Below are 19460 nucleotides of genomic sequence, written 5' to 3'. Positions count from 1 at the left end.
AGGTACAGGCTTGGTCGGATGAAAAAGCGATGTCAAAGGTTTGTGGTCTGTGATTATGGTAAAGTGACGACCATACAAGAAATCATGAAACTTTTTAACACCAAATACGAGAGCCTATGCTTCTTTCTCGATCTGTGAATAATTTCTTTGCGCAGACGAGAGCAATTTGGACGCAAAGGCAATAGGGCGATCGTGCGATCCATCTTTGTGCGGAAGCACAGCACCGATCCCGAAATCCGATGCATCCACCATCAACAAAAGGGGCTTCTGGGGATCGAATGGCGTAAGGCAAGCAGTGGAAAGCAACGCCGATTTCAACTGGCGAAAGGCGCGTTCGCATTCCGTCGTCCAGACGAACGGAACACCTTTACGGCGTAAGCGATGAAGCGGAGCTGAAATGGTAGAGGCGTGTGGGATATAACGGCAATAATAATTAATTTTTCCCTGCATTCCCTGTAGCTGCTTCAAATTCTGCGGCGAAGGCAAGTATTGAATGGCACGAAGGTGCGTGGGACTGGGATGTGGGCCTTGGGCATTGAGTACATGTCCCAAGTATGGCAAGTCCCGAGCAAAAAACACATTTATCCTTTCGCAAGCGAAGACCATTTTCCCGCAAGACCTGAAATAATGTTCTGAGATTGGCCAAATGTTCTTCTTCCGTCTTTCCGGAGATCACAATATCGTCCAGATAATTAGCTGCAGTAGGCACAGACGCACAAACAGTTTGTAGATATTGCTGAAACAATGCAGGAGCGGATGCACACCCGAATGGCAGTCGTTTGAATCGATACAAACCAAGATGCGTGTTAACCACCAAAACGCGCTGGGATTCTTCGTCCACCGGTATTTGCAAGTACGCATCTGCGAGGTCCAACTTCGAAAAATATTTACCCGGGCACAGTTTGTCAAAAAGATCTTCCGGGCGGGGTAAAGGAAAAGTTGCAATCACTAGTTGTGGATTCAAGTTGCCTTGAAGTCCACACAAAGTCTCAATTTTCCGGAAGGTTTTGGCAAAATTACTAAGGGTGATGCCCAGTGAGAAGCCTGCACACATTCAATTACACCTTGTGATTACAGATCGTGTAATGTTTTTGCTACCTCATCACGCAATGCGTGGGGAACAGTGCGCGCTCTGAAAAATTTCGGTTGCGCGTTTACTTTCAGTTCCAAATGTGCTTTATAGTTCTTAGTGCAACCGAGGCCCGGTGCAAAAATGTCTGCAAATTCTTCACATAGACGAGAAACACTGTCTGAAGGCACCGTCTGGTTCACTGATAGGACCTGATTTACTATAGACAAGTTAAACAACTGAAATAAATCTAAACCAAACAAGTTCACTGCAGAAGAAGAACGAAGGACGTAAAATGACACAAGTTTTGTTTGTCCTTTGTATGTTGCAAGAAGGCAACACTGTCCTAACACAGGGATACGTTGACCAGAATAACTACGTAACCTAACATTTGCGGCACGCAACGGAGGTGTGCCCAGCAGTTTGTAAGTGTCTTGATTGATCAGTGAAACTGCAGCTCCTGTATCGAGCTGGAATGATATCACTTTGCCGTGAATGTCCAAGTCTACAAAAAGTTAATTATCCTGCTGACGACAAGAGCGACTGTCTCGTGCGACGTCAACTGACACTGGTACATAATCACTTGCGACTGGACGGGAGTTCCGGCGACGTCGACGCACACTATTTTTGGGACGAACACAGTCACTGTTAGAGATAGTGGCACTGGGCGGAGTGGAATGAACTAGATGAATTTCCATGGGCGAAGTTTCGCGAGCCTGAGTATCCTTGGTTCGATTCCGATTCCGGCTCGAAGCAAAGGACCTGGAACGGTTTTGAGCTTCCGATCTGAGCTTTTTCTGGCAAACACTCTGAACATGTCCTTTTTTATTACAATACAAGCAAATAGCTTGGCGTGACGGGCAATTCTCACGCGAATGTTTACTAGCACACCGCGGGCATGATTTTTTCACTGCATTTGCTTGCCTGCGCGGCACACGTGGCTGAGAGCCTGGCGGCAGTGGCGCGGCCGGGCGCGAGCGCTGTTTACTGCTCCGTGCAGCTCACCCGACGGGCCGGTTAACCTGACACACTGCTGGCGAAGTTTCAAATGATTCCTGAGCAAAGTTAAGTGTGTCCTGCCGATCCAATATGTCCATCACTTGTTTAAGGGAGGGATTTACTAGATTCAAAATCTGTTCCCTTATACGAACATCAGAAACGTTCTGTGCAATTGCATCACGTACCATAGTATCTGAATAAGGGAGTCCACATTGACACTCAAAAGCACAATCCCTAGTAAGGCCTTGCAAGGTTGCAACCCAATCCCGATTAGTCTGACCTGCCGTACGTTTTGTACGGAAGAAGGTATACCGTTTGGTAACTACATTGACTGAGTCTTTGAAATATGCATCTAATGCACACAAAATTTCTTCGTAGGACAGAGTTGCTACGTCGCGTCGGGGAAATAATTTGACTATCACACGGTACGTGGTCACCCACGATAACAAAAAAGGCTGCCGCTCGTTACCTTGAATTCTGTAGGCGGCGAGATGGAATCCAAATTGGCGTGACCACTCCGTCCAGCTTTCCAGTGCCGCATCAAAAGGTCGAAAAGTGGGTGCAACAGCGTATTGTGGCTGCGTTAGCGGTGAAGCGGATGCTGCCGCATCGATTTGCATCGCACGTTGACCCTGGACGAGCTGTCCAAGGGCATCCAGTAAGGCCTGCGTCTGCTGATTCTGTAAGCGATAAAATTCGGACAGTACATCTGGAGATTGTGGCGAAGCCATTACACAAGTAAACCAGGGCAATTTAGAGAAGAACACATTTACTCTCGTCGCCAATGTTGTGGTTGGCAGGAGTTCCAACTCGTATTACTAAAGGAGACCGAAATGCACGCGTGTTAGCTCACGCAGGCTGGCGTGAGGTCTGGAACATGACAAGGGAATTAGAATTGAGAAAAACGGACGTAGCTGGTGGAATCCTTAACTTTAATCCATTAATGACGAACGTCGCTCTTTATGGTAAATGATTCATAATATCAATAGTACGGATACTGGCGCCTTGCTAGGTCGTAGCAAATAACGTAGCTGAAGGCTATGCTAACTATCGTCTCGGCAAATGAGAGCGTATTTTGTCAGTGAACCATCGCTAGCAAAGTCGGCTGTACAACTGGGGCGAGTGCTAGGAAGTCTCTCTAGACCTGCCGTGTGGCAGCGTTCGGTCTGCAATCACTGATAGTGGCGAAACGCGGGTCCGACGTATACTACCGGACCGCGGCCGATTTAAAGTCTACCACCTAGCAAGTGTGGTGTCTGGCGGTGACACCACATTGTCGTCAGTAACTGATGAGCTAAAGCGTCCAATGCGGTTGTCGTCTTCAAGGTCTTCTCGACCCTCTTTGAAACGTTTATACCACTCGTACACTCTTGCCTTACTGATATTAGATTCGCCAAAAGCCACAGTCAACATATCGAATACAGTACTGTACTTTATTCCATTTTTGAAGCGAAATTTAATGTAAATGCCTTTGTTGTGTATATAGTTCTGCGCAGTCAGCACGTACACAACTTTCCCAATAGAGCGCGCCCCGCTAAGCACAACAGCGCAGGCGCAGCACTCGTCCGTCTCCGCACTACGAGATGGCGCTGTCTTAGAGACGGACCAAATTCTGCTTCCGCCGATCCGCGTATTAATATGTAACGCAGCCAATGAGATTGCTGCTAACGTAGAACGTTTTCTTCTCGCGGATCACATTCGCGCAGTGATACCTAACCGTGCAAGGTATTATAACGAGTGTACATACCCCCGATTAGTCTGTCTGCATTTGTCTGCAACAGTCTACATTAGTCTGTACCAGTCTATAGTCAAGTTTCAGTCTGCGCCTAATAAGATTCCTGTACATAGCCATGAAGAGAAATGTATAGACACTTTGTCAAGTATCAGAGATATGTGAGAATAAGATTAACGTACCAAGAACAAAGGAACTTTAGATTGTCAATTGTAAATAGCATCCAGAACCAAGTTCTATTTTCACGGTATATTTCGGACATGGGTTTCTTATTCAAAGTTAATCTACAGATTTTCCAGTAAAACATCTAGAAGTCTGTAACAGGAATAGTGAAACAACCCATGTTTTGTAGTTACATTGTACAAGACAGCCACAATATTTCGCAAAAAATGCCTAGCTATATGGTCTAATAATATATGATATAAATGCAACTGTTTACACCTCAAACGCTTCCTGTGTAAAATAAACAATGCTCGTGATTGTAACTTCTTTTATTTGGATTTTAAAGAGTATTATAACCCAACCGCCTTTATTTGCTGTGCCATTTAGGTATTAATATGCCCGCCCGGTTGACCGTGCAGTCTAACGCACGGCTTTCCGGACAGGAAGGAGCGCCAGTCCTCGGCACGAATCCGCCCGGCGGATTTGTGTCGAGGTCTGGTGAGCCGGCCAGTCTGTGGATGGTTCTTAGGCGGTTTTCCATCTGCCTGGGCGAATGCGGGCTGGATCCCCTTATTCCGCCTCAGCTACACTATGTCGGCGATTGCTGTGCAAACAAGTTCTCCACGTACGCGTACACCACCATCACTCTACCATGCAAACATAGGGGTTACACTCGTCTGGTGTGAGACGTCCCCTGGGGGGTCCACCGGGGGCCGAACCGCACAATAACGCTGGGTTCGGTGTGGGGTGGCGGAGGGGTGAAGTGGACTGCGATAGTCGTCGTGGGGTTGCGGACCACTGCAGCTGCGGCGTGGACGGAGCCTCTCCGTCGTTTCTAGGTCCCTGGTTAACATAACATAACATAACGTAGTTATTATATAATGAGAATGCGAAGAGTATCATCAGATTTTCATGTGAAACATAAACAGACGGAAAAAAATCACAACACCGGAAAGGAGTTGTGTGACATAAACGAAAGTTGGTAGGCGTGTTTCTACATTTGAAAGATGATGTTTACTCAGATTTCGCGCCAGTCGCGTAAGAGTGGCAGTAGTAGCCGGACTATGAGCATGCCAATCAAGTTTGCTTTAAATACAAGCTGTAACGGTCGTGGCCATTTGGTTACCTTTGAGATTGGACGTGGTGAGTTGATGTTAGTCAAGAATGCCTTTAAGGCCACAAAGACGCCATTATCAGCACCTCACTGCGTCTGAATGAGGTCCTGTAATAAGGCTACGAGAAGTTGGACATTCCTCCTGATATACTACAGAATTACTTAACAGAAATGTAGCCATTATACATGACATGGCAACGGTGGTCACGAGAATGTTCGGTCGCAAAAAGACCGGGCTCCGGACGGCAAAAAATGGTGCAAATGGCTCTGAGCACTATGGGACTTAACATCTATGGTCATCAGTCCCCTAGAACTTAGAACTACTTAAACCTAACTAAACTAAGGACATCACACAACACCCAGTCATCACGAGGCATCCGGACGGCCACGTGGCACTACGGAGAGGATAGACCATCATGTTCAGCGCATGGCTCTGACGCATCGTTCTATATTTGCAGCAATATCGGCAGCAGTTGGCACCACAGTGACATAGCGAATTGTTACAAATCGGTTACTTAAGGACAGCTCCGAGGAAGATGCCCTGTTGTGTGCATTCCACTGACCCCAAACCACCGCTTTTGCAACTTCAGTGATGTCAAGCCAGAGCTTATTGGAGGAGAGGGTGTAGTTCTGTTGTGTTTTCTGATGAAAGCTGGATCAACCTCGGTGCCGGTTAGAAGGAGACCAAATGAGAGCGTGCAACCAATGTGTCTGCGTACTAGACACACTCGACCTACACCTGGAGATACGGTCTGGAGTGCGACTTCACATGACAGCAGGAGCACTTTCGTGGTTATCCTCACAGTAAATTTGTAGCCGACCGATGTGGCCGAGCGGTTCTGGGCGGTACAATCTGGAACCGCGCGACCGCTACGGTCGCAGGTTCGAATCCTGCCTCGTTCATGCATGTATGTGATGTCCTTAGGTTAGTTAGGTTTAAGTAGTTCTAAGTTCTAGGGGACTAATGGCCTCAGAAGTTAGGTCCCATAGTGCTCAGAGCCATTTGAACCATTTTTTTGTAAATTTGTACGTCAGTCTGGCGATCCGAGCTACTGTGCTGCCATTCCTGAACAGCATTCCAGGGAGTGTTTTCCAACAGGATAACGCTCGCCCATATACGTCTATAATAACCCAACATGCTCTACAGGCTGTCTACATGTTGGGCTGTCCGACCACCATATCTGTCTCCAGTCGAGGACATATGGGACATAATCGGACGACACTCCAGTGTCATGCGCAACCAGCGTTAACCGTCCCTGTATTGACGGACCAAGTGCAACAGTCATGGAACTCGATCCCACAAACTGACATTCGGCACCTGTACAACACAATTCATTTACGTCTGCATGCTTGCATTCAACATTCTGGCGTTTACACCGGTTATAAATGTACAAGCATTTCACATTTTCAGTGGCTTATCTCTAACGCTTACGTTAACCTGTGATCTTGCAATGTTGTTCACTTACTTATGTTACCTAGATAAATGTATTCCCGAAATTTTATCACTACATTAATTATTTTTTGGTGATATGATTTTTTCCGTCACCTTACTTTCTGTTTCCCTTGTGCAACTACACACAGTGTCTTGTTGCTCATGAATGCTCTATTCATTACATGTTACTGGACAGGAACGGTTTCTTTTTGAAAAAAAAGGGAAATTTACTTAACGCTTCCGGAGGTTTAGCAGCGTTTGAAGAGCACAGAGAAGAGCGTGCTTCCTTTACTTACAACCCTAGAAAGTGGGGACTTTTTCGTGTATACAGCCATTCTGTTCCGCAGTGACAGAGCACGGCTTATTCTCCAGCTGCAGAGAGAATAATTAGAGATGGAATATTATCCCATCTGAAGAAGAATCATGGATGAAATGAGCCGCGAGATGTTGAACGAAGCACGCTGGCGAATTCAGACATATCGCCGCTGTGATCTAAATGTCACAACGCTGAACTGCTGATGGATTTGTTACGTTTCTTCCCTTCAAGCATATCATTTCATCCAAGTCCGCCCCCGTTAGCTGAATGGTCAGCGTGACGGACTGTCAATCCTCCTGGCCCGGGTTCGATTCCCGACTGGGTCGGGGAATTTTCTCCGTCCAAGGACTGGGTGTTGTGCTGTCCTCATCATCATATCATCCCCATCGACTGCAGGTTGTCGATGTGCCATCAAATTGAAAGACCGGCACCCGGCGAACGGTCTGCCCGACGGGGGGCTCTAGCCACAAGATTAAATAAATTTTACCAAAAAGCCTCAAGGCAATAACTACATAGCAACAAGTTAATTCCATTAGCATTCATCCTCCGTTAGGGAAATTTTTGACGATGCCTTGTTTAGTAGTGAAGAACCTCCCAATATAGACTTCCAAATTTACTTTATCTAAGAAATAATGTTGAATCAAGGTATTTCCAGTTAATCCTGACACAGTCTCATTTTTCACGCGGTTTTTCGCTTCCGTCGTACTGATTATGTGCTTGAATAATGATTCACATTTCCGTCCAGTAAGTATGCCTAGTGCCATATGGTGGAGCCTGCCTATGTTTGTGTCTCTAATTTTAATAAATAAGGTGAAAGGCACTTTGTCGATAGTTGTGTATAAGTTATCAGTCTATCTTACATGTTGGTGGGTGATGGTTCCTTCTTGGGTGGCGTCGACACGTTGGTAATCGCAGCGTAGCAAAGGTTAACGATGTGGTGGAGCTTGTGGAAATATATAAAATGCCAGTACGAACTATCACTGTTTACACAGCGCGACCACAAGCCGAGTAGGAAGTGTTTACACCATCGTAGCTTGCTGACGTTCTCCCAGCCCCATCTCGGAGCGAAATGACTAGGATACTACAGAAAGTTCAAATGGCTCTTAGCACTATAGGACTTAACAGTTTGTTTAAAACCGACCCAGCTCTATCACTTGTTACGACTATGTTCAGTAAATGGGAGTCATCAATTTTTTGCTGCAATCTGATTTTGTAGTTCGATACACATGCATCCCACGTTTATTTACTATTTCACAAGCATCGCTGGGGTAGCGGTATGCTCTGTACGAGCTGAATTGTCACGTAATGCTATATTTATTTTCTGGGGACCGGTCAGCCTGCCCTGTTCGAAAGTAACCACAACCTGATGCTACGAGCTTTGACATCGGCGAAGCCCCTTTGAGCATGCTTTTACATTTACACTTTGTTTTACGCATCTTCATTGACTAAGACTAGCGTCACACTCACCTTACTTTTTACAGAAGAGGACGCTTTTAAACCAGCACGTACGCCATGCTGCTTGGCGAATACCTACATCGACTCCCTGCAGTCCTCATTACTTTCTTTCTGATTCACTATTCTATTCACTCTCGCTTTGGATTCATTTGGACCATTCTTTCTGGCTGTTGCAATGCGCATAAATCAACTTTTTTATGCCTTACACACGAAGTACATACTGCAACTACTTAAATCTGTTGCCTACATTATTGTCAACTCATCATCTTCTGAACGAGTTCCAGATCCGAATATGTACGTGTTTGAACAATTTTTTTCTTTATTGCTGTGTCATTCCACTCATGCCGTATGGACGTGGGTGGACTTCCAGTTGTACAAACGTCCCAGTCTCCAGAAAATGATTTTGAATTTACATGAGACAAAAAATGTATAGTGAAATGGGGAAATATTTTCAAATGTTTTAAAATTTTTAAAAAAATGAAGTTCGTGGATGGGATTTACCTGTTTATAAAATGAAACTGTTTTATTTTCTTTGTTTTTAATTAAAACAAAAAACTTAAAGGTAAAACAGAATCCCATAGGGAATATTTAAAAGTCGTTACAGACAGATACCGCTCTAAAAAAAGAAGCACTGCCATTTCAGTAAAAAGCTGTAGAACCAGCACTACCGAAAATATTTAGTGGAGCGGAAATGTGATGTTTTCTGTAGTGTTGTAGTGTGAGTTACAAACATAGGGATTCTTTGGGTAGTGTCTATGGAGATGACAGAACGTACTTACGGGGTTAGTGGGATGTGAGAGGGGGGTGGGGACTGGGATGTGAGCAGGGCCGTAGTATGAAGAGTAAACGGATGGGGAAAGATGGAGAGGGAAGAGAAACCACGATTTGGGGTTAAATAGGTGAGGAGAACTGCTAGTTGATAAGGTGAATAAGTATTGTGGCAAATTCCTTTGTCTAGGAAAGAAAGTCATTTGAAAATTCTGTGGAAAAGATTTGGAGTGAGTCTAACTGTACGGTTGTACAAATGTGTAGGTATAGATGCAGCAACCTACCAGGATTGTAAATTAGAAAGGGGACAACAGTATTGCTGGAGTCGAGTTAGAGGATAGATTAGGATTAATAGAAGTATTCAATGCGAGCGAGAAGAGGTGAGAGTTAGGGGAGATGGTAAAGAATTCGCATGCGGGAAAGTAAACGGATGCGGAAACCGAGCTGGAGTGCGTGGTTTCAAAGATTTGGAGAGAGTAGTGGAACTTTGGTGGAGCCAATATCCATGTGACATTGGTATATCAGAGCATACGTCAGACTAGTGTCTGTATGGTAATATGTATTGTTTTCTTTATTTTTGCTAAAACATCCCTGTATTTTACATTATAAACAAAAAAATTTTCGAATATAGCCTCCATTAAACATTGATAATTTCAATTTTGCTATAAATATTGTTTACTTTTAAGTAACAGTCAGGAGAATAGCCATATAAAAGAAAAATGTTTCCCAGTCCTTTATATATCTTCCCTCAGTTTCTAGACAGTTCACCGCTTCCGATTTTGAGGGGACTCCAGTAAGACGTTGATGACATATGTAAAGAAAGTAACTGTTGTGTGGTATTACTCAATAGGTATGCAACGCACGTAGCGTACAGGTAACACAGATACGACCTTAACTGACCAAAGTTGCTAGAAAAACTACCACAGTCTGCGCTTATTTATAACATTCTACAGTGGCCTACGGCAAGTTTACAAATCTAGGTCCGATCAGTTTTTGTAGGCAGGGAGGTGTGCAATCCGCATGTTCGGCCAACCAGTAGTTTTAGTTGTTTTAACAATTATTACGCTCGTAGCACCTTAATGCAGACAGTGACTGCGTGGATGTGAGGGCACGTGTTTGTGTGCCGCAGTACTAGACGCTGCCGACCTCGTGGCTGGCCGTTCGAGGAGGCCTTCCCTGAGACCAGACCTGGCGGCTCAGCAGCGCCCCTTCGCCAACCGCGCGTCGCGCCCGACGTCGCTGTCTACGGCGACGACCACGTGGAGCGCCGATTCGCCGTTGGCCACAGACGCCACGTTCCGCTTCCCGGAGACGCAGCAGCCGGCCCCTGCCCTGCGCCGCTCCCGGTCTGTAGCGAGCAGCTCGAGGCCCAGAACAAGGAACAGTACCGAGCAGCCCTTAACAGACTTGGACATAGGCGCGGTCTTAACACCGCCCTCACGCCCGCTACTCACTCGACAGAGCAGCGTACCACCTCAACGAGCTCTCTGCCAGTACCAGGTAATGACCCAGTCTTTTCTTTTTTTTCCTTTTACAAAATTGCTAATACGAGTGTAGGGCTGAACCTAACATTAATTTGCCATCAAAAATCAGTATGCTGAAGTACAAATTGAAACTGTATGTATCAGGGAAAGACACGTCTGTTTGAATGTTCCAGCAACTGTAATATGTTAGAATTTCTGCAAAGTAGTGATTTCCGCTTTTCTATTTTTGTGATTTAGTTGCGAGCATTCACTATTTTCAAAAGTTTTTGGAACATTGTTATTGGAAAAACAGGGATATTCATAATATTATAACATCTTTCAGTACACACAGTCGTGATCGCATTTAAATTGCTTATTTTTGTTTTCAGATGACGAGTTTCTATCTTCTAAGAGATCATCTTCAGATCTTACATTCCTTGACGACCGTAGGTCTATCTGTGAAGGCGTGGGGAACACTGCACTCACTACGTGCATCAAGGAATGTAAGATCTGAAGATGGTCTCTTAGAAGATCAAAACTAGTTATCGGAAAATAAAAATAAACTACTTAAACGCGATCACGACTGTGTGTATTGAAATAAATCCACTACTTTCTCATCGTTCTATCCTCACAGCTGCACATTTTAAAAATTAATATGTTACTTATGTGAAAGGAACCTCCTCATTAGATTTGAGGATGTCTCACGGTGACAGTCGGGTGTATTTATCACTGACGTCGACTGATATGTTGGTTAATAAAACTTTTCTATTTTTTACTTTAGATAACACCACAAACTACACACGTATTTACATTGAGGTGACACAAGTCACGGGATACCTTCTAAGATCTTGTCGGACTTTTTTCCCGGGGTAGTGCAGAAACTCGACGTGGCATGGACTCAAAACAAGTTGTTAAGAGTCCCCTGCAGACATTTTGAGCCATGCTGCCTCTATAGCCGTTCATAATTATTAAAGTGCTGCCGGTGCAGCGTTTTGTGCACGAACTGATGTCGCGATTATGTCCCACAAAACTTCGATGGGATTCATGTCGGGCGATCTCGGTGGCCAAACCTTTCGCTCCAACTGTCTCGAATGTGCTTCAAACCAATCACGAAGAATTGTAGCCCAGTGACATGGCATATTGTCACCCATAAAAATCCTATTGTTGTTTGGGAACAAGTACCCTAACATAACCAGTCCCAGTCAATCAATGATCGGTTCGGTAGGGCAGAGGACACAGTCCATTCCATGTCAACACATCCCACACCATTATGGAGCCACTGCCAGCTTGCACAGTGGCTTGTTGACAACATGGGCCCATGGTTTCGTGGGGTCTGTTCCACATTCTAACCCTACCATCGACTCTTATCAACTGAAATCTGGATACATCTGACCAGATCTCGGTTCTCCAGTCGTGTAGGGTCCAACCGATATGGCGACGAACCCAGGAGAGGGGCTGTAGGCGATTTCGTGCTGCCAGTAAAGGCACTAGCATCGGTCATCTGCTGCCATAGTCCATTAAAGCCAAATTTCGCTGCAACGTCCCAATGGACGCGTTCGTAATATGCCTCACATTGATTTATGCGGTTATTTCATGCAGTATTACTAGCCTGTTAGTAGTGACAACACTACACGAATGCCGCTGCTCTCGTTCGTTAAGTGAATGCTGTCTGCCTCTGCGTTATCCGTAGTAAGAGGTAATATCTGTAATTTGGTGTTCTTGGCACGCTCTTGACAGTGTGGATCTCGGAGTATTAGATTTCCTAACGATTTCTGAAATGGAATGTCCCATGCATCTAACTCCAACTAACATTTCCCATTCAATGACTGTTAACTCCAGTCGTGAAGTCATAATCATGTCGGAAAGCCTTTCACATGAATCACCTGAGTACAAATGCACCAAGGCACTGCTGTTGTGTATCTTGTGTGCGATATTAACGCCATCTGTACATGTGCACGTCACTATCCCACGACTTCTGTCACCTCCGTGCAAATCAAACAAAAAATTCACCATGTTCTATCATATTAAGTGACAATTAATGGGATGGCATCCGCCATTTCCTTTTAAACATCATGGGTACACCTAACCAGCGCACACGTTCGCATCCGTATTATTCACGCGGGAAAGAGCTCGCCAGTCAGTGCTATGTCTGGCTTAAACACTACTATCGCGCTGCATGTTATTACGTAACAAGGAAAGAATTCCTACATATTCCCAGAAGCCGAAACAAATGTTTTATGAGCGATCTGCCGACAGATAAAGAGCCATAAAGTATTGGGTTGGTTCGCAGCGTTTCTCCATATCTTTAATAAAAACAGCAGATACACATACCAGAGACTTTAGTCATCAGTAATATATTCTCCTTCACTATTCACAACAGTATGCCAACGCTGGGGCAACTTTTCGATTTCAATACTGTAGAAATCACTTGGTTGTGAGATGAAGAACATTTCGAGCCATATACGGAGCGCATTTTCACCCAAAAAGGAGGTTACTTTAAGGTTCTACGATAGAAATGGGAAAAGGTGGAAATCTGAGGGCGCAAGATCAGGTGAATATGGAGAATGCGGAATGACTTCCCAACCCAACTCCGGTGTAGTGTTTTTTGTCAGTCTACTAGAACGCAAGCGGGCGTTATCGTGGAGTAGCATCACTTCACACAGTATTCCTGGTCATTGTTCATGGACTACGCCTGCAAGGCGTCTCAGTTGTTGGTAATAAATGTCAGCACTGATGGTTACACCTTGAGTAAACAGTTCGTAGTACACCACATGGTCGTCATTCCAATAGATGCATATCGTTACCTTTTGTGTATGCGCACAGTTCTTTGTATGGGGTACTGCAGCTTTGTTTAGGCTCAACCATTCGTTTGTTTTCATTATGATAGCATAAAGACACCATTTCTTGTCACCAGTAACGATGCAGGACACAAACATTCTTGATGTTCAAGAGCCAATTGATGATCAGCAAGTAGGGTTGCACATGTGGCTACCCGCCGATTTTTGTGGTTTTGGCCTACAGCATTCTTCCGATTTTTTAACATTCCTCATTGCATGCAAATGGTGCACGATGGTAGAATGATTATGGTTCATCACATTTGCCAGTTCTCCAGTGTACTGTCGTGGATAATTGTGGATTAATACGTATAAAAGATCTTCATCAAATCCCGAAGGTCTTCCTGAACGTGGAGAGTGCTCTGTCCAGTGGCTTTATTCCTTAATACGGCGCCAATGTTTCTTGCTGCCTACACTGCTTCACCCCTCTACTGAACTTAAACAGAAGAATACGTCGGAAATGTCCCTATTTCCCCAGTTAGCACACCATTCTCTAGCGTCCACAGATCCACTAACTATCTCCAAATGACAAAACGTAAACTCTAATAGCAACAGTGCAACACAAATAAAAAATTACAATCGATTAATAAACCCATAGCATCCTGAATACCAATATGCAACACAAAAACGCTACGAAATTATTCACCAACCTAATAAAAGATCAGAAAGGAAAAAAATTACCATAACATAATCAATATAAAGAAACATTGAAAGATAGATGTTACTTGCGTGTATCTTTCATAATGTGGATGTTGCTAGCGTGTATCTTTCATAATTTCATTTTTTAGCTGTTGTCGGTTTATATTTAATCTTCATAAAATCCACATTGTTCTGGCACATGTCGACGTCTGGGGAACGATTCATATTCGACAAGATATTTTATTCTAATTTCTCATGTGAGTCCTGACATCAGCGGCCTCATTCTCTTCCACACCACGTTGCCACTTGTATGAAAACAGTAATGTGGTGTCATTGGGGCGAGTTTGAGGCGATTACTTCCTTCTTTTCCTCCACACGAGGGACAACGGAAATCCGTTAGCTTTCTTCACACCTTACCTACTGAAACGAGCCACAAAGCTTGCAATGCACATTTCCGCCGTTTTCAAAACCTAGACTTTCGATTGGTGCAGGGAAGATTGCGTGAAGAAGCTTCCAAAAGTGCTAAAAGTGGTCTGTCCTCGAGCACGGAGGCCGTTAGTATCCCGTGCGTTTGGCGGTCACTCTGACTGGCTTAGCGTCGCTCGTTGTGTAGGGGGCCGTGGAGATTGGCCCAAATTGATTCCATTGTGAGATTTTTGCTCTGGCTCAGCGTCCAGTGGGAGGATGCTAGGTTCTGGCACGTCAGACTGTCGTTCCAGGCTACATTGCGTACAGACGTTTCTGCTAGAAAGTGATTCCAAGTGTAAATTCGGAATGAAATTTGTAAGTTAGTACGCCATCAAACCTGGTGCTATCAGCGTCGCCAAGTGTAGGGAGTGATTTACTATATTCGTTTTGTTTATCGGAACTATATATTAATTACTTCGTGTGAATACTTAGATCGAGCGAGTGGATCTTTTGTTAGCCACGTGCCACTCATATCGCCACAGCAAGAAGTCAGTGGAGCATCTGGTACTGACTCTTCTCTTTAGTTTCTCAAACATGGTTAGGGTTGCGAAGTACTCACTCTGCAACATTTTTGGTATTAAGGTCGAGAGAGTCTGTATTTGTTTTAAGATGGAATCGATCGCCACGTGGTCATGGAACCATTTGCCTTCTTAGATTCTGTTGTGTACATGTCCGCTTTCCTATCACAGATCAAATTTATTCTGTGAGATGAGGAAATCCCGCATTGATTTCTCGCAACCAAGACATATTCACATTCAATACTTGTAGGAAAGTTGTAAGTAACATGTTTAATATGTACAACGAATTACGCTTCATTCTTGTAATAAATGGTTAGTCGATTGAACACGAAATCAACTATCATGATAAATAACTCTGTATCCGAGAATGCAGGCTTTCTCGGCGAATCTTGAAGATAAATTCTTCTCGGGTTGACAGCCGAATCAATGCGTTGTTCTCCAGCAACGTTTCAGCAAGTTTCTTACTTGCCATCTTCAGGCGAAGATGGCAAGTAAGAAACTTGCTGAAACGTTGCTGGAGAACAACGCATTGAATCGGCTGTCAACCCGAGAAGAATTTATCTTCAACTCTGTATCCCCCTCCATCACAGAGTATCCAATCGCTATTTCAATGAATATCAAATAAATTCGCCAGTGCACGGCTGTACTGTGTCTCAGCATTTTCGTCGAATGCATATATTTCTTTATCACTCAGGCTTAAAAGAGTAGTGTAGGTTCTAATCTTTCAATTCGAATCACTCATGACAGTCCAGCCGTTGCACCTGCAGTCAATGTCCAATCCGCCCATGGATCGCGCCACAAGTGAAATCCTACTTTGTTTTTATTATTATTATTATTATTTTATTGGCTTTCGTAACGTGCCCATACATCCATCTCAACACAGAAAATGTAATTCACTCCTACATCTGCATGGCTACTCTGCAGTTCACACTTAAGTGCCTGACTGAGTTCATCGAACCACATTCACAACAGTTCCGTATCATTCCATTCTCGACCAGTGCGCGGAAAAATCGAACACCTATATCTTTCCGTGAAAGCATTGATTTCCCTTATTTTCTTATGATAATCGTTTCTCCCTATGCAGATCGGCGCCAACAAAATAGTTCGCATTCGGAGGAGAAAGGTGGTGCTTGAAATTTCGTGAGATCCCGCCGCAACGAGAACCATTTTTGTTTTCACGATGTCCACCCCAAATCCTGTATCACGTCCATGTCACTCTATGCTCTTTTTCTCGATAATACAAGATGCGTTGCCCTTCTTTGAACTTTCTAGGTGGACTCCGTTAATCCCATGTGGTAAAGGTCACAGACCACGCAGCAGTACTCCAAAAGAGGACGGACAAGCGTAGTATAGGCATTTTCTTTAGTAAATCTATTGCATCTTCTGAGTGTTTTGCCAATAAAACGCAGCCTTTGGATCACCTTCCCCACAAAATTTTCTGTTTTCTTTTTAATTTAAGTTGTTCGTAACTGAAACTAGGTATTTAGTTGAATTTACAGCCTTCATATTGAAACTTCCTGGCAGATTAAAACTGTGTGCCCGACCGAGACTCGAACTCGGGACCTTTGCCTTTCGCGGGCAAGTGCTCTACCATCTGAGCTTCCGAAGCACGACTCACGCCCGGTAATCACAGCTTTACTTCTGCCAGTATCCGTCTCCTACCTTCCAAACTTTACAGAAGCTCTCCTGCGAAACATGCAGAACTAGCACTCCTGAAAGAAAGGATATTGCGGAGACATGGCTTAGCCACAGCCTGGGGGATGTTTCCAGAATGAGATTTTCACTCTGCAGCGGAGTGTGCGCTGATATGAAACTTCCTGGCAGATTAAAACTGTGTGCCCGACCGAGACTCGAGCTCGGGACCTTTGCCTTTCGCGGGCAAGTGCTCTACCATCTTTTTTATTAAAGAGTGTTCAGTTATGAGTAGGTGGAGACAAGGCGGGCAGGGGTCGGAACCCGAGGCCTGGCCGCAATGCCTCCCCCGTCCCGTCCCTGAATCACTCGCTCAAACAAGCTTTGTTATTTATGTTTGTTTTATTTTATTATTTTTATTATGTTTTTTTTTCACCAGGAACAGGGTAAATGAACAAAAGATCTTTATTGGTACAAACTTAAATACAAGAAAAATGCCATCCTTCCGGCGAAAATAACACAAGACATGATACTCGTACAAGGTGAGCAAGTTTTTTAGTATGAACAAGGTGTAGGGAAAAAAAACTAATAATACTGATGGAAGCTAAGAGGTGTAAAGCAATTTACAGTGGAGTGAGGGAAAAACCAGTGTTTATCTGGTGTAGTGCGTAAAAGAAAGGAGGCGCGTGTCCATGCGCCAACTCCACTATGGGTTACAATGTAGAAAGCTGCGCGAGGGGTCTCAGATGTCAGCAGGCGGGGCGTGAGTGCTGTCGGCGTGTGGTACCATCCAACTGAGCGGGGGTGACGTAAAGATCGCGTGTAGGTAATTAGCGAAGAAGGCGCGGTAGCGCGGTCGCTGTTCGACTTCACTGTGGGCGGTTTGTAAGTACTGCCAGAAATCAAGGCGTGATTTGTCGCCATCGTTATACATATAGGTGATGGTCCATCCCTTGACCCATACAATCGCATGATTTTTGGTGTCGGGGAAATAAGTATTCTCAGGATGGATAAAAGTCCATGGGTCAATCGAGTCCGGCGGAACACGGAGGTAACAGGCAACGAACTGTCGGGCAAGTTTCCAGACGTCACTGGTGGCAGCACAAGTCAGTTGATGCACATCGTCATCCATGAGGTGACAGATGGAGCAGAGTGGAGAGTCCTTTAGTCCGATGGCGTGAAGACGATGATTTGTGGCGAATTTTTCATTTGCGACCTGGTACCATGTTGCCCGGACGTTGGAGGGAAGAAAAGGCTGGTGGATGTGACGCCAAACCGTGGGCCACCGCGTGGACGGATGTCGCAGTTCGATATTGTTGCTGGATATGGAACGAAGGAGTGGGGTGTAAAAATCTTTAGGTCGAGGAGAACGCGTGGTCGGTAAGTGTGTGTGAGCATAACTGAAGTCGACGATGAAATCAGAAATGTGCGTCAGATGGTGCTTGATGTGTCCGACTGGTACTGGTGGTGTTATGGTCGCGGGCACAAGAATTTCCAGCAAGCTGCGCGTAAGGGAGGTGCCCCCGTGTCACTGCTTGTGCATGGTGGACATGTACAAGGACGCCGCGCGGAGTCGCACATTGACAAGACCGAGGCCACCCGCTCGCGGGGGAAGGGTTAGCGCGTCGTAGCGTACCTTAAAGAGCGTACCGGCCGTAAGGAAGTATCCGAAGGCAGCCTGGAGGCTGCGTCCAATAGTTGATGGCAGCGGGAGGACCTGTGCAATGTGGACCATTCTGGACGCCACATGTTGATTGAGGTATTGGACACGATGTAAAGAATAGAGTCGTCGGAGAAGATTTTGTCGCACCGTCGTGCGGATGGTTTGGAGCGCACGCCGAAAATTGATGGCAGCGGAGCGGCGCACGGTCGAGGTGAAAATGATACCAAGGTATCGTAGTTTCTGTACACACGGGAGAGGTGCTAAGTCGTCGTGTGAGAGGCCGCGTCCAATGGGCATCGCCACGGATTTAGTCACATTCATGTTACTGCCCGCTGCAGTGCAGTACGTTGATATCAAATCAAGTATCGTGTGTGTTTCACTCCGTGAGCGGATCAAGAGAAGGAGGTCGTCCGCATACGCACGACATCGAAAACTGTGCTGTCGCAAAGTGAGACCAGAAAGGTGGCTCGTCAGACTCCCGATGAGTGGCTCCAGGCTGATGGCATAGAGTAGGGTCGAAAGTGGGCAGCCTTGCCGTACGGAACGTCGGATCGCCACTGGTCCCGCCACACGGCCGTTAACCTGAATCAGCGATTCGGCGGTGCCGTACAGGCGCCGGATTACGTCGATAAAGGCGGGTGGAAAACCCATGCGGTTCATCACGGAGAACAGAAAAGGATGTCGCACTTTGTCGAATGCGCTGTCAAAATCAATGGCAACCACTGCGGCACGGAGTCTGCACGCCGCTGCCAGTGCAATTAAATCGCGACATTCTCCTGTGGCCGTTTGTGTATTAACTGAGCCTCCCGGAGTTGTCTGTTCCGGGGATAGAATGCTAGGCAGGACCTTGCGGCATCGCATTGCCAGGAGGCGTGTAAAAATTTTACAGTCTGCGTTAAGCAGAGTCAGGGGACGGTAATGTGCTGTCGTCACACCTGGTGTCGGTTTGTGGATGGGTATAATAATTCCCTGACGAAGGACGGCGGTACGGCGTTCCCCATCGTCAACAGTTCATGAAACATCGTTGTCCACCGTGACGCCATTAGTGTGAAGAAAGCGCGATAAAATTCTATCGGCAATCCGTCGACACCGGGTGACTTATTCAGAGCACCTTTTTTGATTGCATCGTGGATTTCGTCACGCGTAATGGGCTCCATCAGCTCATCCGCTCCGTCGCTGGTGAGGGTGCGAGTTAC

At 45.4% G+C, this 19460-nt stretch overlaps 1 protein-coding gene across 1 annotated transcript in view; it reads left to right on the top strand.

Moving 5' to 3' along the window:
• Positions 1-19460, top strand: part of LOC126298486 (serine/arginine repetitive matrix protein 1-like) — a 331361-nt gene that overhangs the window by 277295 nt on the left and 34606 nt on the right. Inside the window, exon 5 of the mRNA XM_049989823.1 lies at positions 10177-10547. Within this exon, the coding sequence (XP_049845780.1) occupies positions 10177-10547 (371 nt within the window). The remainder of the gene's footprint in view (positions 1-10176; positions 10548-19460) is intronic.

This window comes from Schistocerca gregaria, chromosome X (assembly GCF_023897955.1).
Source record: "Schistocerca gregaria isolate iqSchGreg1 chromosome X, iqSchGreg1.2, whole genome shotgun sequence".
Lineage (NCBI taxonomy): Eukaryota > Metazoa > Arthropoda > Insecta > Orthoptera > Acrididae > Schistocerca > Schistocerca gregaria.
This window is presented reverse-complemented; position numbering and strand designations above follow the sequence as displayed.